Below are 26524 nucleotides of genomic sequence, written 5' to 3'. Positions count from 1 at the left end.
CTTAATAAATATACGTTGAGTACTTGAATTTATCTTAGAAATCTCATGTTGGCAGCAGTAGAGAGAAGGGAGTAGACAATAATCCAAGTAAAAAGTGGTAAGGACCTAAACCAAGATGGCTAGGATGGAGAGAAGGGCACAGATCATGACATATGTTAAGAATTTGACATACACAAGTCCCATTAGATGGGAGGGTCAAGGGAGAAGGAAGCCTGAGGAATGATTTCTGGCTTAGGCACTCCAGTGGATATGCTTGGTAATTATTGCGGCATAAAAACAACGCTCCAGGGGCCAGCCCAGTGGCGTAGTGGTTAAGTTCACGTGCTCTGCTTCAGCAGCCTGGGGTTCACAGGTTCGGATCCTGGGCATGGACCTATGCACCACTCATCAAGCCATGGTGTGGAGGCATCCCATATACAAAATAGAGGAAGATGGGCACAGATGTTAGCTCAGGGCTAATCTTCCTCTGCAAAAAGAGGAAGGTTGGCAACAGATATTAGCTCAGGGCCAATCTTCCTCACAAAAAAACACACAAAAAACAAAAAAAACTGACTCCAAACGTATAGGCATAAAATGCCCATTTCATGATGTTCACAGATTCTGTGAATCAGGAATTCAGACAGAACACAGTGGGGATGGGTTGTTTCTGCTCTAGGATGTCTGGGCCTCAGCTGTGAAGACTTGAACAACTGCGATGACTTGAACCACTGGGGCCTGGAATCATCTGGAAGCTTCTTCACTTTTGTGTCAGGCACCTGAGCTGGATAACTCAAACCCCGCTCAATTGGGTCTTTTGAGGGGAGCCCCTCCATGTGGCTTGGGCTCCTCCTAGCACCACCCTGGGCCGCCGTGGGAGTGCCCTAAGAGGGACCATATGGAGAACTAGCGTCCTAAGAGATCAAAGCAGAAGCTGGTAGCAGAATTCATGCAGCCTCACTTGTGCTATGTTCTCTTGGTTACGAGAGAGTCACTGAGGCCAGCCTGATTCAAGGGAAGGGAAATTAGACGCCACTTCTTCGTCTTCTTCTCTTTTGTTTTTGGTGAAGAAGATTGGCCCTGAGCTAACATCTGTGCCAATCTTCCTCTACTTTGTACATGGGACACTGCCACAGCCTGGCTTGATGAGTGGTGTGTAGGTCTGTGCCCGGGATCCAAATCCACAAACCCCTGGGCGCCAAAGAGGAGCGAGCGAACTTAACCACTACACCACCAGGCCAGCCCCAAGGCATCACTTCTTGATGAGGGAGTAAACAAGGTCATTGCAGGGTGAGATACACTGTTGTGGCCACCTTTGGAAAGTGCTTTCTGCCTCAATGGATGACGGAGCCATTGGTGGGGATGAGTAATGGGTGGGGGGAGCCCTTTTGTAGGTTGAGAAGAGGATTGTTGTTTTGAACTGACTAGTTTGGGATATCTGTGGAACATCCATTTGTGAGACTGGCTAGCTGACAATTAGAAATATAGGATAAAATGTAAGAAATGATGAAGAATGGTGCGGCCTTGTCCCTGGGAAGTGACAGAATTTTAAATTCTTGACCATGAGGTAACAGACAGCACTGAGCAGTTCTCAGACTGCAGTCCTTAGTGTAAGTCGTTGATTGACTTTTGGGTTTTGCTGCACTCATGTAAGTGGCATATTCTTAGAGAGAGGGTGAGTTCAGGCAGCTGCCCCCCACCCCTCCGTAAGCATACATGCACACCCCCACGCAGCACAGCCATATGCACCAGCACCAGGGCATCCTAGGTCTACACTTGCCCAGTTTGCACACCTGCTTGTGCTTGTGAGGTTAGCAAAGACGTGTGACTACGGTATATTAGACTGGCTAATTCTGATTCTGCAACTTTGGAGTTGGAGATGATTCAGATGGAGGCTTCAATGTCAGTATTCTTTGTTTCAGTTTTTTGTTTAAAGCCAAATAACACTGTGAACAAGATTGTGCAGGGAATGCTAAACCACTCACAGAACAGCTTCTAGGTGCCTCTGAGGTGCATGCCTGCGAACAGCTGGTAGGCTGGGCATGCGCATCTGTCTGTTTGTTAGAGGCAGTCCCCAAAGACCTGGATTGGGTCGCACTCTGTACTTGAAAATAAAAAATTTCATTTCCTTAAAAGTCTTTTACAATTCAGAATTTTGTTGTTCAAAATTCTGTTCAGGGGTGAAATGATCATTGGTTGACAGTATTTCAGATGGAATGTTTAAACATACAACTAGAATATACAACTATGTACTGGGGCTTTGGGGAGGGAAAAAAAAGCGAGGAAGATTGGCAACAGATGTTAGCTCAGGGAGAATCTTTCCCAGCAAAAAAAGAAATAAATGAAAGATGGAATATTTAATCATTAAGGTTTAAGGGCATCACCACATGAGCATCAGGACATACAGAGGAAGTTCTCTCTCTTGGCATAACTTCAGATTGGATGTGGTGTCAACAAAACAAATACAGCTGTAGACCTGATGAAAGTGAGACCTTCAGAGAAGAATTCGGAATTAAGAGTGTGGATCTCTAATATGCACCCCTATGTTCATTGTGGCATTATGCACAATAGCCAAGACTTGGAAATAACCTAAGTGCCCATCAAGGGACGAATGGATAAAGAAGATGTCGTATATAAATATAATGGAATATTACTCAGCCATAAAAAAGATGAAATCTTGCCATTTGTGACAACATGGATGGACCTTGAGGGTATAACGCTAAGTGAAATAAGTCGGAGGGAGGAAGTCAAATACCGTATGATGTCACTCATAAATAGAAGATAAAAACAACGACGACAACAACAAATGAACACATAGATACAAAGATTAGATTAGTGGTTACCAGAGGGGAAGGGGAGAGGGAGGAGGGCGAAAGGGGTGACTGGGCACACGTGTGTGGTGATGGATGGTAATTAGTCTCTGGGTAGTGAACTTGATGTAATCTACACAGAAATTGAAATATATTGATGTACACCTGAAATTTATGTAATGTTATAAACCAATGCTACCTCAATTAAAAAAAAGGAATGTGGATCTCTAGAGCATCTATGAATGAATTTTTATCTGGAATCAAAAGACCTATTAAGCCAGTCCATTGAAACATGGAAATCCTAGGAAATCCATGAAACATGCTTAGGAGATATGTTTTCTACTCAGTTAGATGCATTTTGAATTTTGACACATACCACATGTGGAAATTCCACTCTGGCTACTTATTTTCTTTCTCTGATTAACTGTGAACTGCCTTCCACCACTTCAGCCTTAAGAATACCACAGTAACTGGCAGCTTGTAAAATAAAGTGTGTGTGTGTCGAGGGGCGGCGGGATGTTCCTCTGCTGAGCAATTTGTGATGGTGGAGGGGGTGATGAGACTGTATCATCTCGTTTTATAGAACTTGCTGTTGAGTAATGTCATTTTATGACCAAATCTTGAGTGAGAAGCTCTTGCTCATGGAGACTTAACGCGCTGTTTTTTTTCTTATTGCCAGTTTGGAACTTAAGTCTCTGAAGTAGGTTTTTAATGATAGGAGTCATGCTAGGAAGACCCTCTCTCCCTCTGTCCTCAGAGGTAACCTCCATCCTCATTTTTATAGTAATAACTCTCTTGATTTTCTTTATAGTTTTACCATCTAAATATATATCCCTAAACACTATACTTTAGTTCTGCATGTTTTCAAACTTTGTGTATAAATGGAACCATACATTTGGAAAGATTTGGAATGGAATACAGTATGTATTTGTGGATGTCAGGCTTTATTCAAAGATATTTTTAAAGATTTACTCATATTGTTGAATGTGGTTGTAGTTTTTTTCCATAACTGCATAGATTTCCATCTATCCCTGCATTCTCACTCTTGATTGATTTCCACCCACCAATCCACTGGTTTTAGAATAGTATTTTTTTAAGTATTAAATATAATGGTATAATGACCATAAGAAAATCAAGCAACTTAACATATTCGCTTTATATATAAACCTATAGAGGGAAGGAATTGAATTGCAAACATATTTTTTTAAAGGTAATACATGCAAATAGATCTAATTATAAAAGGGCACAGGTAAAAATGAAGTCTCCCTCCTGCCTCTTCTGTCTGTCAGACATGCAGTGTCCTTTTCTAGAAAGAAACTGCAGTTACCAGCTTCTCATATGTCCTTCTGGAGATATACACACACTTGTATGTGCAAAGAATACTTACAAACATGTGCCCTTATACACCCATAGATATACATACACATAAGCACACGCGCAAGTGTGTATACATGCATGCATTCCTCCTGTGCATTAATTCTGTGTGTCACATAGCTGAAAGCACAGTAGGGTAGGTGCCCTCTGCTTTTGCCCCTTGTGTAATTTGGAGAGCTTCCCCATCAGTACATAGAAAGCTGCCTCGTTCTTTTTTGCAGACTATATAGGCCTTCATTGTGTGGATGTTTAACCAGCTGTTCATGGTTGCGTTTAGGTTGTTTCTAATCCTTCTGATAAACAGGGCTGCACTGAATAGCCCTGAGATATGTCGTGTCTCCTGTGCGTGAGTATATACATGGAGGATAAATTCCTAGAAGTGGGATTGCTCAGTCAGTGGGTGTGTGTGTTAAAGTTTGATAGACAAGAGGGCCTGTTTCTCCACTCCCTTTTCAACCCAGTGTGCTGTCAAATTCTTTACTCTTTGCCAATATTTTGCCATTATAGGATAAAAATTGGTACCTCACTGAAGAACTGCACTTCTTTTTTTATGAACTTGAGTATCTTTTTACATATTTAAGAACCATTTGAATTTCCCTTTGTGTGAATTGTCTGTTCATGTTTTTTACCCATCTCTCTTTTTTTTTTTGTGAGGAAGATTTGCCCTGAGCTAACATCTGTTGCCAATCTTCCTCTTTTGCTGAGAAAGATTTGCCCTGAGCTAACATCTGTGCCAATCTTTCTCTGTTTTGTATATGGGACGCCACCACAGCATGGCTTGATGAGCGGTGTGTAGGTCCGTGCCCAGGATCCGAACCCATGAACCCCAGGCCGCTGAAGCAGAGCACTCAAACTTAACCACTATGCCACTTGGCCAGCCCCCCATTTCTCTTTTTATTTGTTTGGTTTTTCTTTTCCTTTCTTTTCTTTTTTGGTGAGGAAGATTGTCCCTGAGCTAACATCTGTGCCAATCTTCCTTTATTTTGTATGTGGGATGCCACCACAGCATGACTTGATGAACGGTGTGTGGGTCCGTGCCTGGGATCCGAACCCACAAACCCCGGGCTGCCAAAGGGGAGTATGCGAACTTAACCACTCTGCCACCAGGCCAGCCCCTGGTTTTTTCCTTTTTGATGTTAAATTTTTGATCTCTTTACTCTACTGATTTGCTGCAGTTTGTACCAACTAATGCAGCTCTTTGGTCTTTGGTGTGTCTATAAGCAAGAATTCAGAACCAGAAATGAAAGGATGAGGGACCAGGCCAAGCTTACTTCCTTTTCCAGAAGGCGATGATCAGAGGACTTGGTGACCATGGGAACACTCTAAACATCATGTAACAACATTTAGATTTATTAAATACACATTTACCAGATTTGGGGATGATTTTGAGCCACAGCTGGCTGATGTTAAATGCATCTCTGGACACATGCATTGATGATTTTGCTAGGCACAACCCTTGTTAGTTGATATCTTTCTAGCTTTTAACCAAAGGGCCATATGGTGAAGGTGCATTTTTTGCTGGTAAATATATCATTTCTTCTCTTTTCTTAATCAATATTTTCATTTTAGAAAATGGGGCAAGATTCCAACTTTTTCTGTAGATTAGCCTTGTGGTCCAAGTGTCTAGTAAAGTTCTCTGTTCCAAGTGGGTACTTAGTAAGTGGTCAAAAAGACAAATATTTGCAAGTGCTATTTTGCTGCCCTTCCTAAAGGCATGTGCTTTAGCACAGCATTTCTCAAACCGTATTAATAGGTGTTCTGTGATTTTTAGAAAGGTGCCTGGGTGGTCACATCAATTTTGAAAAGACTGAATTAAATAAAATTAAATAAGTTTCTTTACTACAGAACTTCTCAGAGCCTTTAATATACCAGTGGGTCCATTGAATGTCCAAGAGAGGGATGCAGTATGCTGTCTTTTGCAAATGTATTTGACCACGGAACACTGTTTTCACTTTTTGTATGGTCTCTGATTTAAATACTGCTCAAGCAATTAGCATAAAACTCTGGAAACAATCAGAGGGCATCGATTTGGCTGCTGATTTTTTTGAATTAGGCCAAACAAGGAACCTAGTTGGAAATAGGGTTATTGGTTACTTGATGACGATCAGACTTCTGAAATTAACTAGAAATGCTCCTATGGTTAAGTCATAGATGAAGACAGACTGATTACTTTCTCCAGGCTCCCCAAGACCTTACTGAAAGTGTAAAATTAACAGACCAAGGTCATTTCTGGTAGATTCCTTACTGCCCTTACTTGAGGGCAGATACCAGCCTCTGTCTGAGGCATCCAATCAGAACTGGCTGGGGATGAGGGGGGAGTACTGGAACAGACAGAGGAATACTGGCTAGGGGACTGAATTATGAAGCAAATTTAGAGAGCCACAAGGGGACCAAAGAATCCAGCTCTTTATCAGGGCAGCTCATTCTTTCCCCTTGAGTATTGCTGAGATTGATTTTTATCCCTTCCCACTTGCCTTTTCTCCCTTCTCGAGGAATCTGCTATTTTCCTTCTCGGTCTTCCTGAAGTTTAGAACAGCAGCTCAGTGGTGTTCTAGAACACTGGTGACTGGAGGTGCGTCACAAGTTATCTGCGAGCTAAAGTGAACCATTAAAAGTACATATATTTGTGAAGTGCCATAAAGTAGGATGGATTCGAGATTACCCCATCAAATATCTTTTTTTACCTACTGTCGTTTAGATCTCCTGTTTAAGTGGGAAAGAAATGTTCTGATTACGTACATTATAACAATGCTTATGAGTTGTTTTATAGTTCCATTTTAATTTACCCTTTTATAAAATTGCACTTCAGCTAGTAAGATGCTAGGAACATTTCCATTTGTAATGACACAACAGGTATGATTACTCAATAAATGGCAGCCAAAATGATGCAAGAGAAATTTTCGGTAATGGTATTGTGGTTTTAAAAAAGTAATAAAGTTAATTCTTTGCATTCTTCAGTAGTCCATACTTGTTCTTTGTGCAATATTATCTTTATTTCCTATAAAGTAAAAGTCTAGAAAATGAATCATTTTAAAAAATGAAATGCAATATTTTCAAAAGTATGGTATATTTATTTTTTTAATGATAGTCATAAGATGGATAATTTTATTGTTCTCTACTTGTAAATGTTCTTTAATATATTCCCTTCTCCAAAAATAGTATTGTCACAGCAGTTGTTGATTTCCCTTCCTTGCCAGTTTGCAGGAGAGGAAGGGTTCATCCAAACTGCGTTCACCCACGCATGTGTGTCACACAAGGGAAGTTCATGTGGCATGCACATTCGAACACACAAGTCATTGGAGAACCTAATGCCAAAGAGGCGCTTCCTCGCCTTTCCCTCCTGATTTGTAACATCCTTGTCTTGAGCTTTCGTAGCAGCGGCATGCTTATGCCTTCCTGTTAGGAGACCAAGCACAGCCTGATACCTGGGTAACAGTGGGAAGGTTGACCCTATACTCATAAATGACCCTCCCAAGGTGGCTCGCTGGCAGAGTTCTCCTGGTGGTTTGGAGCATAAGTCATGAAAGAAGGCTCAGTCAGTACAGCGAGGTGGGCGGGAGTCAGACTGCCAGACTTTGAATTCTGATTCTCCCACTCTTCAAGTTACTGATCCTGTTTCCTCAGCTGTAAAATTGAGATATGAACTATTTGGCATGATGCTTGGCATGTGGTAAGCACTGAACTAATGTTAGCTTTAGAGCTATGCATCATGGGACAGTAGAAGCCAAGAGTAGATGGGCAAAGACCATACAAGTGGGTGGAAATTTCTTTCCCCTGCAGATGCAGCCTGACTGCCAGGTTACTCATCTCTATGTTGGACGGTCCCTTTCGCCGAAATTTCCATTAGGTGCTGGGCTCCGCCATTGAGATAGAAAAGAATTGAGCCAGAGAGAAACTACATCTCACTGCCTGTGAACTTTACCTTTCCTGTTCATTCAGAAGGTCTGCAAGCATGTCCTTAAAGGGTACTTCCAGCATGTCAGAGAAGGTTTTAGGAGACACCTGTTGCGTGAGAATTGTTCCCTCTAGCAACAGAGAAGCTATAGACTTTCTAAAGTTCTCTGGAGTTTAGACAGGGGGCTTGAGTGGTAGACGTGACACTAAGTACATGAAATGAACTTAGAAACATGACAGATATTGGCGATCAGAGTAAAGTAATGCACAACACTGATTTATGATTAGGATTCAAAAGTATTGAATTAGTGATGCCTTTTTTCTTTCATTTATTCATTCACTAAGTATTTAATGGGTTATAAATTTTACAAACCAAGTAAATGAATTTGAAAAATAATTTAACTTAATTTAGCTGTGACCTTCTGGAGTTCTGGGTTTTTTGTTTGGGCCGTGTTTAAATGAGGGTTACTTTTTTAGAGTTCTGATGTTCTATGAACAGTTGATCAAGTTACAGCATGTTCATAGTTTGCTAGGGCTGCCGTAAAAAAGTACCACAAACTGGCTCTCTTAAATGGCAGAAATTTCTTATCTCATAGTTCCGGAGGCTGAAAGTCTCAGATCAGACTTCGAGTGGCATCTACTTGGCGGTGTTGGTTCCTTCTGAGAGCTGTGAGGGAAGGATCTGTTCCAGGCCTCTCTCCTTGGCTTGTAGGTGGCCGTCTTTTCCCTGTGACTTCACATTATCTTCCCTCTATGTGTATCTCTGTGTCCCAATTTATTTTTTTTATAAGTACATCAGTCATATTTATTAGGGTCCACTCTAATGACTTCATTGTAACTTGATTACATCTGCAATGACTCTATTTCCAAATAAGGTCATATTTTCAAATGACCCTATTTTCAAATAAGGTATGGGGTAGGGGTTAGGGCTTCAACATATGAATCTGGGAAGGACATAATTCAACTCATAACAACATGCTAATTTCCTATCTGATGGATTTTTTTCTCTTTCTTTTTTAAAGACTGTACATGGCAAGTCAAAGCAAATGATCGAAGCTTCCACGAACAACCTCATTTTATGAACACTAAGTTCTTTTGTATTAAGGAGAGCAAATACGCGGTAAGTTGATTTTAACTTTCTGAATTATCTTTATTAAAAGCCAGTTTTTCCCAGTAGCTGCCATGCTTACTAATTTTGTGTGACACCTGCCTTCCAAGTAACCCCTGGCCTGGGGCCGTCGATAATCATTGTTAGTTCTATAGGATGTCATTTTTATTCATCACATTAAGTTTAACTACCCTGAGAGTGTGTAAGAGTGGCTTGAAACAAAACAAAACAAAATTATGTAGATTGAAAATGTCCCTATATATGTGCAAAGCTCTCTTAAAAATGTTTTACAAAGAATATACAATAATGTCACAGAAGTCTTATGTTTGAAAGTAGTAAGAATTTGAAAGGAATCTTAACAACTAATCTCCCCCTCCTCTGCTTGTGGTAGATTTAGAGACTGAAGATACTTTCACCTAAAAAATGCTTGTTACCTTTGAATATGCTAAAGAACACCTGTTAAGCGTGGGCTTAAATGTGAGGTGTCTATTATTTCACTAGAATTGCTGTTACAGAGTACCACGAGCTGGGTGGTTTAAGACAACAGAAATTTATTAATAACAGTTCAGGGGCCAGATGTCCAAAATCAAGGTGTCAGCAAGGTCTCGGTTCCTTCTGGAAGATCTGAGGGAAACTCTATTCTAAGCTTCTCCCCTGTATTCTGGTGATTGCTTTGGCTTTTAGACACATCACTCCAGTCTCTGCCTCCATCTTCTCATGGGCATCTCCCTCGGTGTCTCTATGTCTGTGTCCAATTTTCTTCTTCCTCTAAAGACGCTAGTCATTGGATTAGGGCCCGCCTTAATCCAGTACGACTTCACTGTTACTTGATTACATCTGCAAAGACCCCACTCTTAAATAAGAGTGATACTTTTCCAGCTTGCCGCCCATGTTGATGTCTCCTTTGCCCGTTTTCTAAGAGGCTCTAAGGGATCAAGGAATCTGACAGCAGGATCCATTTGGTCACAAGTGGATTTGCCAAAGACCCTGTTGAGGTGAAATGTCTGCGTCTTGTTACTGTCTCTCACGTAAACCTCCAAGGTGTCGTTCTGAGGCCTGGCTAGAATTAAAAGCTTAAAGGAAATCTCAATATCTTTCCGAATAACAAATTATGTCCCTGTGTCACTGTGGGCCACAGGGCTTAGTGATTTTTGCAGATGTGTATACATTGTGATAAATGTGTGGCATCATTTAGAATGACTTTCTTATTTTTTCCAACAGAATAATGCAATTAAAACATACAAGTATAATGTGATTACCTTTCTACCAATGAATTTGTTTGAGCAGTTTAAGAGAGCAGCCAATTTCTACTTCCTGATCCTTCTCATCTTACAGGTAATGCCCTTTCTTATCTTAAATCAGTTTTAAATTATGGTGACTCAATAACACTTAAATTGTGGATGCATATAATGTGAATAATCTTGAAAGTTTTTTATATTAGTATCGCAGTTCTGCCCTTATGGGAACATGCCTCGTGTATGAACCAGCTCAATCATTGTTAAATGAACAGGGAAAAGAAGCAAATGGAAATGTTATTTTAATTCTATATTTTTAAAAATTCAATTCCATATTGATGTGGATATGAAGACTGGCTTCCCTGAAGTGAATAAAATTAAGATCTTCATTTTGTAAAATTATTGTGTCTTAAAATTAAATCTATTTTTTATGCTTGCCTTTTATTTTCTATTTAGATGCTTAATTTCCCCAAGAATAAATTGTTGATTTCAATTAATATTTTGGTCATAAATCTCAATCAGTTATTTTTGTGAACTGATTCTACATTGGAAAAGGCTTTTTTTTCCTTAATTGTGGCAAACTATCATTCACTTATCTGGACAGCATTCATTTTATCTCTTTAGGAACTGTTGTGATAATCAAGGGAACTTGACACCCCCTAGTTACCACTCAGAGTATCAACCTTTAGCACCTGATGTGCAGGTTACAAAGGATAGCGTATCCACTTGGTTTTATCAGATTCTTTACATCAAGCCTTGGATTTGGAAAACAGTCTCCTCTGCTGGGATTCACCCAGTACGGTTTTATGAAAATGCTAGCCTGTATGCCTGCATGGGGATGGAGGACTCATAGAGTGGAGAGGAGAGAAGACATGAGAGAGAAATGGATACTCAACAGATTTAGTAGAACATAGGACCTGCTGACTTGATAGTAAAGGATGGTCCTCTTATCCAAAGAGGCCTTTGAGACAAGCTTGTGTAGAGATAAACACTACAAATCATAAGGTGCTGCTGTGTGATAAGTGGGCTACTTTTCCCTTACTCCCTTCTAACAGGGAAAAGGGGAGTTCCATGCGTTGACAATAGTGTGAGAAATGATCTTTCTCTCTTCCAACCACCCCCCAATGATCTTTTCTTAAGGTCTGGCAATCCAAATTAGGATAATAGTAACAGCTTTAGTCAGCCCTTTACTTGCACTGTTACTTTCCTTAATTCTTGTACTCTGTGTAAGCACTATCATAACCTCCATGTTGCAGAGAAGAACTGAGGCCTGGCAAGGTAAGGGAACTTGCTCGAAGGCACCTAGCCCGAAGTGGTAGAGCTGGGCAGGACTTGGATCCAGGAGTTTGACTCCAAAGCCTGTCATTTTAACTGCTCCATTTTATGTCCTAATGATCAATAGGGTGGTTACAAGGGATCTTTACTAAACTTGCCTCCCAATCTTTTGTTCCAACTGGGAGGCTGTCTTGATGGAGATGGGGCTTCCTGCAAGGCCAGCCTCTTTCTTAGCTGGACCAACAGCGATGCCCATGAAAGAAGCGCTTGCTTCTAGTGCCCCCAGTGATGCCCCACCCAATCACTAGCTTTCAGAAGCAACCACTACCTACTACCATCTTTGCTTCCATCATGGGACCCTCAGAGACCACTGGCTGAGCAACCAGCAGTGTAGAGCCTGCTGTATGCCTTCCCTAAAGGTTCCAGGACTACGCAGCACCCCCTGCTGCCCTCCCGCCTGTTGATGATGACTTTCACAAAAGGTTTAGAGCAGTTCTCTTTTAGGTATCATGTTACAAAACCTCCTTGGTGTCCAGTTAAGGTCATAATGAGACAATTTCAGAAGCCACTGTCCTCTGGGCTCTGTTCCAGGAGGCCAGGAGCTAGAGGGAGAGCCACAAGAAAGAGGTTAGCTGGATGCTCAGAGGCCTTTCCCTGCCTGCTCTGCAGGATATAGACTTAGATGATGATGGAGATCAGACTTAGAATCAGCAAGCTTAGAATGAGCGGTTACCTGTAGGTTAGTGATGCCTTCCTGGGCACACGTGTATGCCTTTTTCTTTCTTTCAGTCAATCCCTCAAATCACGACCCTGGCCTGGTATACCACCCTGGTGCCCTTGCTCATAGTGCTGGGCATTACGGCGATCAAAGACCTGGTGGACGATGTGGTAAGGATTTCTCATGCAACTTTCTCCTCACTGCTGCAAGCTTATTTTAGTTTGGCACTAATACTTTACATTTTGAGATTATTAAAATAACCTTTCCCCATCTCTCTTCTAAAGGCTCGCCATAAAATGGATAACAAAATCAACAATAGGACGTGTGAAGTCATTAAAGATGGCAGGTACTGTGCCTTTCCTAATTTGTAACTTAGTTACAAGGATGTAACATATACATATGTCTAGAAACATACCTAGAGATAGCTATTAGAAGTCTATCAGTGCATTAACCTTTCATTGTCAAGGCTTCTCTTAATTTACTAAGACTTTTCTCCCTCCTTGTGACCCAGAGACTATACCCAAATTGGGTTACAGGCTGTTGCCTGACTGGGCTGTGTCCTCATCACTGCTGTGTTTACATAACTCCTTTAGCCCGGAATGTGCTGCCGTCATCTCTACTGTTCCCAAACTTATCCTGTTCAGGCTTTGCTCAAATGTCTTGACTTCTTTCCCAATTCTCCAGCTGGAGTGATTTCTTCCTTCACTGGGCTTTCACAGCATTTAGTTTTCATCTTTCTTACTATGTTCTGAATTTTATTGGAATTATTTGTGTAGATGCCTCATTTTCTGTCCGGAACTACAAGTTTCTTGAGGAGACTGTCCTGACGGTATTTGTTTTGGGGTCCACCAGAGCCTCCAAAACACAGCAAGTGCTCAGTAAATGTTTGTTAAATTAACGTAGTCAACTGTGACCGAAGTGCCAACTCAGGGATCAGTACTGAGATGTTTTTTTGAGCAAAGACCTTGAGGCAGAACTACAAATTCAAGTGCTAAAAATAGTGACTAAGGCCTAATTCAGACTTTTTATGTGTCAACACTCAGGAAAATAACCGATTTACATCCACACTTTAATGGTGTCTGATTTGAATATAGACACATCAATCTATAAATATGTTTAGATGGCTTTTTTTCCCTCACAAATCAATAGATTCTGTCCCGAAGGTTACCTTTCAAGTCACTTAGCATCCTTGTCATGAATGGTGGTGAGATTCATAGCTAGCCCACACACTCTGTTTAGCCCACAGCCTGGCTATCTACACTGTAAAGAGTAGCTCTGAGTTGCCTTGAATTTGGGGCTGGGGGTGCATATCTGGCAGGGCCATGGCCCCAGCAGCCCCTGGAGTGGGGTCAAGCCTTTGTGGGGACTTGGGCATCTGTGGGGCAGGGCAGCGGGGGCCTCCCGAGGGGAAATTGGGACATCACAATGGAAGAGTCCAATGGAATTGCCTCTAATACCCCCCAAAGAGCTGTGGCAAGAAGGTGCTCAACTTGTTCATTTATAATTTGAGACCCACACACAAATTGCTAATTTATAATTTTAGAAATATTGAAATGTAAACTAACCACAATTCCTTTTATTGAAAGGTAAGCCAAATTTAAAAAAAAAATCCTGGGATTAAGAATTACGTATCAAATTCTTATAAAATTGGGGAAACTGGGGTATAAGGATATATTTAAAATGTATTTTAAATCTCCAGCTCTCTTTTACCCATAAATTCATGGGAAGACAAACATAGTCATTAGATTTCTGCCTCCAAAAGAATTAAGTTTCTTAGTTGTAGGTTCATAATATCTGTTAGGGATGTCTTTTCTTTATGTGAAAACCTTTAAAACAGACTACTATATTTTAAAACTTTAAAAATTTTTTTTTTTTTTATGAGGAAGATCAGCCCTGAGCTAACATGCGTGCTGATCCTCCTCTTTTTGCTGAGGAAGACTGTCCCTGAGCTAACATCTATTGCCAATCTTCCAACTTTTTTTTTCCCCTTTTTCTCCTCAAAGCCCCAGTAGATAGTTGTATGTCATAGTTGTACGTCCTTCTAGTTGCTGTATGTGAGACGCTGCCTCAGCATGGCCGGAGAAGCAGTGCGTCAGTGCGCGCCCGGGATCCGAACCCGGGCCGCCAGTAGCAGAGCGCGCGCACTTAACCGCTAAGCCATGGGGCCGGCCCCCTTTAAAGGCTGATTTGTTAGACATTTAAATGGATATTTCCTATGAAATTTAATACTGAAGATAGTAATCTTTTAATTTTATTTTATCAATATCCTTATTAGAATCAGTGAGTTTAGAATTAATGGTTTTGCCTGTAAGTTAGCTATGCCTTCCTTATAAAAGTGATACATACTCATTACAAAGATAATTTAAATGTTATAGAGGAGGCAAGCTCTAAAGCTCCATGAGGATTCCAAGTGGCCCATGTGGAAGCCATGATGCCTTCCTGTCCTGGAACTAGCACAGAAGAGGTGATGAATCACTGAGAGGAAAGAGAACAGGAGAGGTGGGAACATAGGACATGAGTAAAAATAAAAAGGTGGCATGTATCTCCTTGCCACAGATTTAAGTAGCCCCCATTAACCCATTATTACATGACATAGAATGGAAAGAAACATCAAAGTCATCACCATCATTGTTCCTTCCTTCAAAGGATAATACGATTCTCATGACCCCTTAATCGTTAAATGGCTGAATTTTAGCAAACCTTTTCCCTGTGATTTACATGTTTTCCCAGAATCTTTGGCTTCCAGAAAGAATAATTCCAAATCCCTTGCCAGTAGCTTTTAAAAAACCAATAAACTTTCATTATTTTTAATATCTAGATTCAAAATTGCCAAGTGGAAAGAGATTCAAGTTGGAGATGTCATTCGTCTGAAAAAAAATGATTTTATTCCAGTAAGTGAACAAGCTCTGCGTCTCTCGTTCCTTGTTCTCTCCTCTGACCTGGTGCTCGGTTTCGCCTGTGGGGTCTCTGTGTTATTGGTGTGTTTTGTTTTGAACAGGCTGACATCCTGCTGCTGTCCAGCTCTGAACCTAACAGCCTCTGCTATGTCGAAACGGCTGAGCTCGATGGGTAAGCATGCCTTAGAGGGGCCTGTTTTAAAGCTGACCTTTGAAGGCACAGTCATTACGTTGAAAGCTGTGCACTCTGGAAAAGAAGCCCGGAGATCTGGCCTTGCCTCTGCCACTTGTTGGCCGTCCAGCAGTCTCCCTAGTAGACTGACCTCTTTGTTTTATTCCCTCTGTAAAGTTGAGCTCTCAAACCTGCCTTTCCCCTACCTTTCAGGGGAGGTAAAAGGATCAACGGCAGAATGTATGCCTGAGCCCTTGGTAAACTGCTAAGCAGTGTCCAAACACATGGGAATGACTATTAATATAATCTATTTCAGAGAAAAAGAACAGGTTTTTAAAGTCTTTGCCAATAGACAGTTTTGAATTCTCCCTTTGTTGGTGTTGGTTATGATACCACCACTTGAAAGAGAATCAAGTTCTGTTTTTGACCAGTTTTCAGTGCATTTATTGAGTGCCTATAGGTTGCATTAACTTTACATGTTAGCTCATTTAATCTCAACAACCCTTTGAGATGAGTATTATTATTATCTCGACATTACCCATAAGGAAACTGAGGCACGAGGTGGTGAAGTAGCCTGCCCAAGGTCACGCAGTAAGTGGCAGAGTTGGGACACTGCTCCCCTGGGCTGGCTCTCAGCTAGTGCCTGCCTTGCCCACTCTGGCGTAAACCCCTTTCCCCATGCCCTAGATGTGCATAAGCTTCTTCATGGAGAGTGAGATCATCTGAGTAAAAACTACGTCTTTCTTTGCTCTATAAATCAGTCGATTGATTGTTCGGTCTTAATTAGGAAACAGCTGCTATTCCCATGAGTGAGAAATTCTAAAGCTTTACAAAGATATAAAATCTGAACATGCCCTGTCAGAAAAAAACAGAATGGGAAAGTTGAGAACTGCTGGTGAACTTCTATTTGTGAAGCCCATAAAAGGATGTCCATCGTGAGAAGGCAGCATTGCTCTCCAGAGCACGTGTGCTCAGCCTGACCCTGCATGTCCTCTCACACGTGACTTCCCTTGCACTGTGGGTGGGACATGCCAAGTATTGGGGGTAAGATTACCATCTCCTTTCTCAGAATTATCTTTCAAAGACATGGGATCCAGGTATTTACTCTGGAACATAATAAGTTGACTGAGTCTAGAGACTGTCTGTAACAACTATATTTTGTAGAATCATCTTAGTGTGATTAAATATTAGAAGCTAAGTTTTTCAACAGCAGTTTGATAGTCCAGGCTGATGGTAAGAGTTAAGTTAGTAAGAAGGATGAAGGGAAGCTTGTGGGTGCCTCTGTCCTATCCCTACTGGCCCACAATGACAAACAACAAAGGGGACCAACATTTCCCAGGTCAGGAGTTTTTCTCTAGTTCAGAGAGAAAACCGGAGGTTCCAAGAGGAACAGAGAGTTAGAAAAAGCTAATTTCTTACCTTTTGTTTCTAGGTATACCTAATATTACTTTGTACAATTTTCTTTATATTCTCTCTCAAACTCCACAGTTTGTTCATTTAATTCTCTTTTTATCTATCTCCTTTTAGAGAAACCAACTTAAAGTTCAAAATGGCACTTGAAATCACACACCAATATCTCCAAAGAGAAAATTCATTGGCAACATTTGATGGTTTGTGCAAACACGTCTTACTCTGTATTAAATTTTAATGGCTTGATTCGGTTCCTATTAATTAAAACCAGAAAATCTTTCATGTGTGAGAACTTATGTAAATCATATCTTTTTTAAAGGTTTTATTGAATGTGAAGAACCCAATAACCGACTGGATAAATTTATAGGAACACTATTTTGGAGAAACACAAGTTTTCCTTTGGATGCTGATAAAATTTTGTTACGTGGCTGTGTAATGAGGAACACCGATTTCTGCCATGGATTGGTCATTTTTGCAGGTACTTTCAGAGTTTCTTGGGAAATTGGTATTATATGCACATTTAAGATCGAAAGAAGAGGATTGATTTTCTGTCCTTCATCGAGACCAAAGGAAGAGTAATTTTATTGACATGCCAGTGAATTGATTTTTCCAATTGCTGATTGTATTGAATTTTCCATTTTTAGGTGCTGACACTAAAATAATGAAGAACAGTGGGAAAACCAGATTTAAAAGAACTAAAATTGATTACTTGATGAACTACATGGTTTATACGGTATTTACTTTCTGTTTTGGTAGATGAGAAGCTACACTGCTGTCTTTTGCTCTAATTTTGTTGTATGTTTTTCTACTGGAAAGAAATCTTACCTCTGTAGGCCAAAGAGAAAACTGCTTGAGGTGCTCCAAGGTTGGACGGGGAGAGAGGGGATTCCCTCACTTTTTCTCAGAAATGCTACATTTCTAATAGGAGAATCCCCCTGGGAATGGAAATTCCAGTTGTAGGGTGCCCTGGGTAGTTGAATATTTTGTTGCCTGGAATGACCAGTTGGAAAACCAGGGAGACTTAGATAAGTTAGTGGGACTGGGCTTCTGAAGTCAATGTTGGGTTGATTTTACTGCTGTTAATTTCCCATAGGGATAGTTCTCTTAAAAGCAAACCTTTTTTTTCCAACATATTTTTAAGTCCACATATAAGGCAAGTTTAAGTGTGTGTTGAGGGTCCCTAAGACCACCCCCAGGTCCGATGATTCACTAGAAGGCCTCACAGAATTCAGCGTATAGTTGCACTCACACTTATGACTTATTATAACATATTACAAAGCAAGATCAGCAAAAGGCCAAGCCCGGAGGAAACTAAGTGCAAGCTTCTAAGAGTTCTCTCCCCGGGGGGGTCTCACACACAAGACACACTTAATTCACTCAGTGACAATTTGCGACAGCCCATGTGAAATGCTGTCTGTACCAGGGAAGTTCATTGGAGACTCAGTGCCCAGGGTTTTATTGGGGTCTGGTCACATAGGCCTGTCTGCGTGGCATGTACCAAAATCCCAGACTCTCCGAAGGAATGCAGGTGCTCAGCATAAACCATATTGTTTTACACAACCAGGCACAATGAGCCATTCTTATCAGAGAATCAGGAAACCGTCCCCAAATCCAAGTTCCCAGATGCCAGCCAAGGACTAACCTTGCAAGCAGGCCTTCAAAGGATAGCAGTCTCAGGCCTGCTATGTTAACTCTTCTGCACGTACGGAGGCCCCAAATATTAGCCAGTCCTCCAATTTCCCAATGAGAATTAATTTTTTTTCAGGTATTTAGTTTAATTTGAATACATAAACTTTTAGGGACTTATAATACTTTAATTGCATATACATATTTTAAATCGTATAAAAGTAATATATTAATTCAAGAAACAGCTCTTTTTCCCTGCTCCCACATCTCATGAAAACTTTATTTAAACTTTTCTTGTGCATCTTCCGTGTCACTGTCTTGGTTATGACTAGAGCACTCACGAGGAGCTCATCGTCTCCCCTTCTGTGCCACGTTGTTTTGAATATAGCACTTTTGGAATCTGTGTCCAGACATTTCAATCTGTCCCTGGAAATTTTATTCCTAGCCCCAAATACCACTAGGACAGTGACTTTTTTATTCACTCCTTAAGTATATACTCATAATTTCTGCAACAGAATACTGACTATATTGCTTCTTAAATGATCTTAACGTTAAGTGATCATTAAACCTTCAGGAATAGTTACCCAAATCTGGGTGAAATTTCCTTGCCTTCTTTTTTAAGAAATCATTTCCATCGAACGTTTTCTATAAGCATCCCAATTTAGCATTCTTTGAAATTGTTTCATGTGAGGTAAGCTGTCTTCCCCAAACCGTATGTTATTGTTCAAAGTAAGAGTAATTGAAAGAATGCCCTGTAATATGAGAACGTTTAAGGATTTGAGTATAAGATTCCACTTTCTCTTCTGAAAGATAATTGTGGGAAGAAAACCATCTCTTTTGTGTAGTGTGTGGGATAAGTCAATCCATCATAGAAATCAAATAGACTTTCAAAGCATTCTTACGGCACTGCTTTTATTTTAAGTGTGTTGTTTTCACAGACTACTAAATTGTCATAAACATGTAAAGTATTGAGTAAATTAACATCTATGAGGGGCCAGCCTGGTGGCACAAGCGGTTAAGTGCGCGCGCTCCGCTGCGGCGGCCCGGGGTTCGCCGGTTCGGATCCCGGGCGCGCACCGACGCACTGCTTGGCAAGCCATGCTGTGGCGGCGTCTCATATAAAGTGGAGGAAGATGGGCACAGATGTTAGCCCAGGGCCGTCTTCCTCAGCAAAAAAACAGGAGGATTGGCGGATGTTAGCACAGGGTTGATCTTCCTCACAAAAAAAAAAAAAAAAAATTAACATCTATGAAATGCATGGGGGTGGCGGTCCATCTTGAGAGTACACTTACATGTTGTTTGTCTTCTAGATCATCATTGTTCTTATCCTGCTTTCTGCTGGCCTTGCCATTGGCCATGCTTACTGGGAGGCTCAGGTTGGCAATTATTCTTGGTACCTCTATGATGGAGAAGACTACACACCCTCCTACAGTGGATTCCTAAATTTCTGGGGCTACATCATTATTCTAAACACCCTGGTGCCTATCTCTCTTTATGTCAGGTAAGGTTGTCTTCTCTTTGGCCTTCCGCTTTAAAGGAAGAACACGGTACATTTTCCCAACTTGGCACCTTCGTTTCTAGCAATAATTGTTTCAAAGGTCATAACGAACAAGTAAGGAAATAACTTTCATTTCAGAATTGAGGGTTATATAGAGAAAGAACATTAATATTTGAGTGTGTGTCCTGCACCAGGCACGGCACCTCGTATCTTGACTTCTTTACAGATAAGACTACTGGAGTTCAGAGATCAAACACTGCTCCTGTAGTCACTCGCCTGGTTAGATTCCTTCTCTGTGGGCTCCAATCCCCCAAGCTTCAGAAAGAGGCTGGGAGAAGGTGAAGATTTAAAACGTCATGGAAAAACTTAGTCGTTTTCCTTTTCAGGAGCCTTCCTAACCTCTTATGTGTCTTCCTTACTCCACCTGCCATACCCGTTACTTGTAAAACTCCCTGGGCTTCCTGGCTACTGCTTCCTAGTGGGAATGCCACCCTCTCTGCCCACCGTCAGCCTCTCGAACGTTCTGTTTCTCATCTCAATCTCAATCACAATAAAAGAGTCAGGGTCATATCTTTTACAAATAGTAATCGCCTTGTTTTGTGGTATTACTTCCGTTTTTACTTTAATATCAAAGTTCACTGTCACCAGTCAATTGGATTTTAGACCTTTGGGAGGGGGATTGTGCCTTGGAATACACTCAGCAGCCAGAGGCTGCTCTTAGTTCCAGTAAGTAATAGCCCAGAGGCATACAGGATCACATACACACCTGTAATTAGAAGCATTTATTTTATTTTAATTTTATTACATGTGCATTTGTTTTATTTTTAATTTCATTACATGTAGTTACCATTGTTCTTTTAACATGAAGCAAAGCCCTGGGGAGCCATGTGTTTGCAGTTACTTTAAAAGAAACTGAGATGAGTTTTACCCTTGTTAAGAGAACTATTACATAGATTATTTTGTCTAAAACCATAAATGTATGTTATGAAATAAACTGCATATGTAGTTTTTGGTTTAAAAAAGTTATGACATGTGACTAGTATGATTTATTTCTCTTGGAAATAAAGGTTCTTTTAAGCATAAGTTGGGTCAGGTCATTCCAGATAGTTTCTGCTTTGTTTGGAACCCTGCAGAGGCTTTCCACCTCATTCAGAATAAACGCATCGAAGCCACACTATAACCCAGGAGGCCTGGAATGATGTGATGCTCTGCCCTCCACGCCCAACTGTTACCTCCTGCACCTGTGCCACCTCCCTGGCTCCCACCACTCTAGCCTCTGGATACACCTCAGTGGTGCCTGTGCCAGCCACAGGGTCTTTGTACCTGCTCTTATCTCGTCCTGGAACATTCTTCCCTCCATATCTGCATAGTTGCTCTTTCATTTCCTTCAGGTCTCTGCTCAGACACCACCTTATCACCTTGGCCTTTCCTGACCCACTGTATTTTAAATGTCACTTCCATCCCTGTTGGTCTCCATCTGCCCTTACCCTGCTTTGATTTTCTGCAGAGAATTTTCACCCCCAATAAAGTATATATTAACTGATTTATTTATTTGTCTGTCTCCATTAGAAGGTGACCTCCTTAAGAGTAGAGATTTTGTCTGTTTTGTTTACTGGTACCTAGGATGGTATCTGGTACATAGTAGGCACTCAAGAAATATTTATGGGAGAAGAAGTGGAGGGAATTATTTCATCTGTTTAACTTGTTATAGAAGTTATAACCTGTTATAAATTTCCCACTTAACAGTTCCTGGATATGTCAACAGCTTCCTTATAACTGAGATCTATTTAATCACTTACAGTTTTAAAATTGAGATGATCCTTTTAGAATATCTTATTTTGCACATTCTATAAGAATTTAGAAAAAACTATGTTTTTCACAATGTGGAATAATGATTTAGGGGTTTTTTTATTTGCCGAAAGCCCTTTGCCCTACTTGAGAGCACACAGAGTCTGTAACCTCATGGACCCTCATTCCCAATTGTAGGGCAAAGGGTCCATGAGGGTCCTACAATTGGGGGCAAAGGTGAACATAGCTGTTCCGTTGTGCCTGGGTGCAGTGGAGAATGAGAGAAAAGAGAGTAGGGATTGCCATGTGTGCGGTGCCTGCCCTTGGCAGTGTCACCCATCCCACTGGGCTGTGTGTCCTGAACATGGGGTGCTGTGACCGGATGTGCTCAGGAGGTAGTGGGAAATCACACTGAGCAGGGGGCTTTGACCTGGAAGCTGGAGAAGGATGCATTTGGGCAGAAGAACCCAGAGGCCGGGCGCATGGGCCACCACATAGCTTGTCTCTTTGTAGATAAGCAGCTCGCTCCTGTATACACAAGTGAGGATAAAATCCACTACCTGCCACTCGTATCTGAGAACTCTCTTGAAAGCAATCTTTTGTCTTCCTAGTGTGGAAGTGATTCGTCTTGGACAGAGTTATTTCATCAACTGGGACCTGCAGATGTACTATTCTGAGAAGGACACTCCTGCGAAGGCGAGAACCACCACACTGAATGAGCAGCTTGGGCAGATCCATTACATTTTCTCTGATAAGACAGGGACCCTCACTCAAAATATCATGACCTTTAAAAAGTGCTGCATCAATGGGCAAATCTACGGTAAGTGGAAGCTCTTCCTCAGTCCCTGGGCATATGTGAACACAGCCTGCCGTCCCAGAGTTGCCGGTGCCCTCCCAGTGCAGAGCCCTGCTGGTCATTCTGGGCCTGGTTCTGAAGCAGCATCGCTGGTGGCACTGGGGACATATGCATGGGAGAGGTCAGTGGTCAGAAATAGGCACACATTCCTCAAAAAATTAAACACAAAATTACTGTGTGATCCAGCAGTTCCACTTCTAGGTATATGCCCAAAAGAATCAAAAGCTGAGACTCAGAGAGAGATTTATACACCCATGTTCATAGCAACTTTACTCATGATAGCCAAAGTATGGAAGCGACCCAAGTGTCCACCAACGGATTAATGGATAAAGAAAATGTGCTATAGACAGACAAAGGAATATTACTTAGCCTTAAGAAAAAAGGAAATTCTGGCACATGCTACAACATGGATGAACCTTGAGGACATTATGCTAAGTGAAATAAGCAAGTCAGAAAAGAACAAATCTGTGACTCCACTTACATGAGGTATCCGGAGCAGTCAAATTTATAGAGACTAAGTAGAATGGTGGTTGCCAGGAGCTGGAGGGAGAGAGGAATGGGGAGTTAGCGTTTAATGAGTACAGAGTTTCAATTTTACGAGATGAAAAAAGCAATGGAAGTGAATGGTGGTGATGGTTGCGCAACAATGTGATTATACTTAATGCCTCTGAACTGTGCACTTAAAAATGGTCATGACGGGGGCCAGCCCCGCGGCATAGTGGTTAAGTTCAGCGCAGTCCCCTTCAGTGGCCCTGGTTCGGAGGATCTTGGGTGTGGACCTACACCACTCGTCAGCCACGCTGTGGCTTCCTCAAGCAAAAAACGAGCAAGATTGGCAACAGATGTTAGCTCAGGGTTAATCTTCCTCAGGAAAAAAAAAGATCAAGATGGTAAGTTTTATGTTATGTGTATTTCACCACAATTATTTTTAAAAAGTTGATTTCCATTCTAATATTCTGAAATACACTGTATATTTATAAAAATATTACTGCATTACAGTATTCTAACTTTTAAATAAAGACTTAATACAATGTTTTTAAAAAAAGCTAAAGAACACCATATGCTTTCCACTTGTAGAAAACTTTATACTGTGCACGTGTTTTCACATAATGAGCATCAGTGAGGAAGGTGGGATAAAGAGAGGTTGAGGAAATGATTTTCATGTGCGTGGTGGCAGTCTGTTCTGAGCTGGGTAAAGCACTTCAAATGACATGATTCTGGCCCCAGAGGAGATTGCAGTGTAGAGGGACACAGGCTCCAGTATCCAAACCTCTAGACTAGGGGTCAACAAACTTTTTCTGTGAAGAGCCAGATAGGAAATATTTTAGCCTTCTCAGGCCATATATGGTTCTATCAAATATTCTTCTTTGTTATGTCTTGTTTGTTTGTTACAACCCTTGAAAAATGTAAAAACCATTCTTAATTTGAGGGCTGTCCAGAAACAGGCTATGAGACCATAAAACCACCCCCAACATAGACCCAAAGCAGGCTGAAGAGGGACCTCTGGACACAGGTGGAGACTCAGTTTGTTTCGTCCTGTTTGTTTCTCAGGAGACCATCGGGATGCTTCTCAACATAATCATGGCAAAATAGAGGTGAGTCCTTTCATTTAAGGAATTGTTTGTGGTATGTATTAGTTTTGTAGGGCTGCTGTAACAAATTACCACAGACTGGGTGGCTTAAAAAACAATAGACATTTATTTTCTCACAGTTCTGGAGGCTAGAAGTCTGAAATCAGGGCCACGCTCCCTCTGAAGGCTCTAGGGAAGAATCCTTTCTTGCCTCTTCCTAGCTTCTGGTGAATGCCTACAATCTTTGGTGTTCCTTGACTTGTAGACACAACACTCAAATGTCTGCCTGTGTCCTCACATGGTGTTCTCCCTGTGTGTCTGTGTCCAAATTTCCCTCCTTTTATAAATATACCACCATTAGGGCCCACCCTAATCCAGTATAACCTCATCTTAACCTGATTACATTTGCAAAGATCTATTTCCAAGTAAGGTCATATTCACAGGTACCAGGGGTTAGGACTTCAACATATCTATTGGAGGGGACACAATTCAACCCACAATAGGGTGTCTTTTTGTTTTAAGACAGGTGTAAGCCTCTTGACACTTAAGAATGTGTTAAAACCCTAAGGTGATTTTTGTATGAAGACTTGGCTTCCAAGAAAAGGTCATATCATTTGTTAAGCCCAAATTGCCTTTTTTTAATCACATTTTCTTTTCCTTCTCCATTTCTTTCAGCAAGTTGACTTTAGCTGGAATACGTTTGCTGATGGGAAGCTAGCATTTTACGACCATTATCTCATTGAGCAAATCCAGTCAGGGAAGGAGCCCGAAGTACGGCAGTTCTTCTTCTTGCTCGCTGTTTGCCACACGGTCATGGTGGATAGAATTGATGGTGAGTGTTTCTCTGGCATCTTGGACTTTGGAGACCAGGTTTTTTGTGTGTGTGAGGAGATCAGCCCTGAGCTAACATCTGCCAATCCTCTTCTTTTTTTGCTGAGGAAGACTGGCCTTGGGCTAACATCTATGCCCATCTTCCTCTGCTTTATATGGGACGCCGTCACAACATGGCTTGCCAAGTGGTGCGTCGGTGTACGCCTGGGATCCGAACCAGCGAACCCGAGGCCGCCGCAGCGGAGCGCACGCACTTAACTGCTTGCGCCACCGGGCCGGCCCCGAGCCCAGTTTTTTAGTTTACAGATAACTCGTGCTTGGGACTCAAATGCATATAGAGTAGTATGCATGACAAGTTTGTGTCACTTTCACTCAAGCAGTGAATATTTGTGAGCACCCATCACTAGATGGTGTATGGGGTAGCAAATTATGAAACAAGCTATTGGTCTCTGAAAATTTACGTCTTATTCACAGTTAGAGCTCCAGATGTGTTTATCACTTTCTAAATGAAACCTTATCATTAAAAGAAATGGCTGACTCTTGAATTATAATAGAAGAAACAAAATCTTCCCACGGTATTATTACTTAACATTTATTGAGAGTGAAGAGTCAAACCTTATAAGTGGACTTTAAACTTGGACAGTCTTTTCTACAAAATAATTTCAGAAAGAAACTTTTATTTTCTAGATTCAGATATGTTTAAGGTTTGAAATAATGTCAGCCAGCCCAGGACTCCAAGGTGCCTTTTTCATTTGAAGGAGCATAATTAATGTGCATTTGCATGGGAACAAGCAAAGCTGACTTGTAGGCCCTTTTTCAGAATTCTTGAATGCAGCTTGAGCCAGCTTTGTTACAGCAACTTTGTCCAGTGTCAACGAAAGCCAGTCCTTTGATCACAAGTGAACATAATGATACATTATGTAGATACACATGTGCGTTACAGAAGGAGCAAAAGGAACCCTTTTGGCATGTCTGTAACAAAGGGCAGTCTGTCTGTCCTCCACTTGAATCAGTGCAGCATACGAAGGTCTCTCTGTTTTCTGATCTTGAGGTTTCATGTGTAGCAGGTATGAAATCTCCAGAGGAGTATGCACAAAAACTAAAAATGCAGAAGCTGTATGTGATATCTTGCATCAAGTATCAAAGAAACCCATGCTCCAAGGATGAATCTAGTAGTGCAATAAAGTGAGATAACAGCAGAATTCATATTGGGGTAGATACGTGGAAGGGGGCTATTAGCAGGCAAAGTGGAGGAAGATAGAAAGGGGTGATACTAGGTCACAAGTAGCCAAAGCAAAGGTCAAAGTCTGTTTAACTAGCCCAGCACATTTTACTTGTACAATAATGATAAAGTATGATATTTTTAAGCAGCTTGGTTTTCTTAAGTTTTGACTCATTACTAAAATTATTCTACTTTTTTTTGAGTGTATGGTGGTGTTATTTTGAGAGCTAACCAGCCAGCTCAGGCAAATGTACATTAATCTG

The 26524-nt window shown here is 41.2% G+C and overlaps 1 protein-coding gene across 2 annotated transcripts in view; it reads left to right on the top strand.

Moving 5' to 3' along the window:
- The window catches only part of ATP8B1 (ATPase phospholipid transporting 8B1), a 116163-nt gene that overhangs the window by 62679 nt on the left and 26960 nt on the right, over window positions 1–26524 (top strand). For both annotated transcript variants that reach the window (XM_058557205.1, XM_058557206.1), the window contains exons 3-15: window positions 9077–9174; window positions 10384–10497; window positions 12462–12560; window positions 12675–12736; window positions 15209–15281; window positions 15389–15459; window positions 16987–17069; window positions 17189–17347; window positions 17514–17602; window positions 19806–19996; window positions 22393–22601; window positions 24189–24232; window positions 24884–25040. In XM_058557205.1, the coding sequence (XP_058413188.1) occupies window positions 9077–9174; window positions 10384–10497; window positions 12462–12560; window positions 12675–12736; window positions 15209–15281; window positions 15389–15459; window positions 16987–17069; window positions 17189–17347; window positions 17514–17602; window positions 19806–19996; window positions 22393–22601; window positions 24189–24232; window positions 24884–25040 (1449 nt within the window). The remainder of the gene's footprint in view (window positions 1–9076; window positions 9175–10383; window positions 10498–12461; window positions 12561–12674; window positions 12737–15208; window positions 15282–15388; window positions 15460–16986; window positions 17070–17188; window positions 17348–17513; window positions 17603–19805; window positions 19997–22392; window positions 22602–24188; window positions 24233–24883; window positions 25041–26524) is intronic.

This window comes from Diceros bicornis, chromosome 16, assembly GCF_020826845.1.
Source record: "Diceros bicornis minor isolate mBicDic1 chromosome 16, mDicBic1.mat.cur, whole genome shotgun sequence".
NCBI classification, from domain to species: domain Eukaryota; kingdom Metazoa; phylum Chordata; class Mammalia; order Perissodactyla; family Rhinocerotidae; genus Diceros; species Diceros bicornis.
The sequence above is the reverse complement of the archived record's forward strand: the minus strand, read 5'-3'. Positions and strand labels throughout refer to the sequence as shown.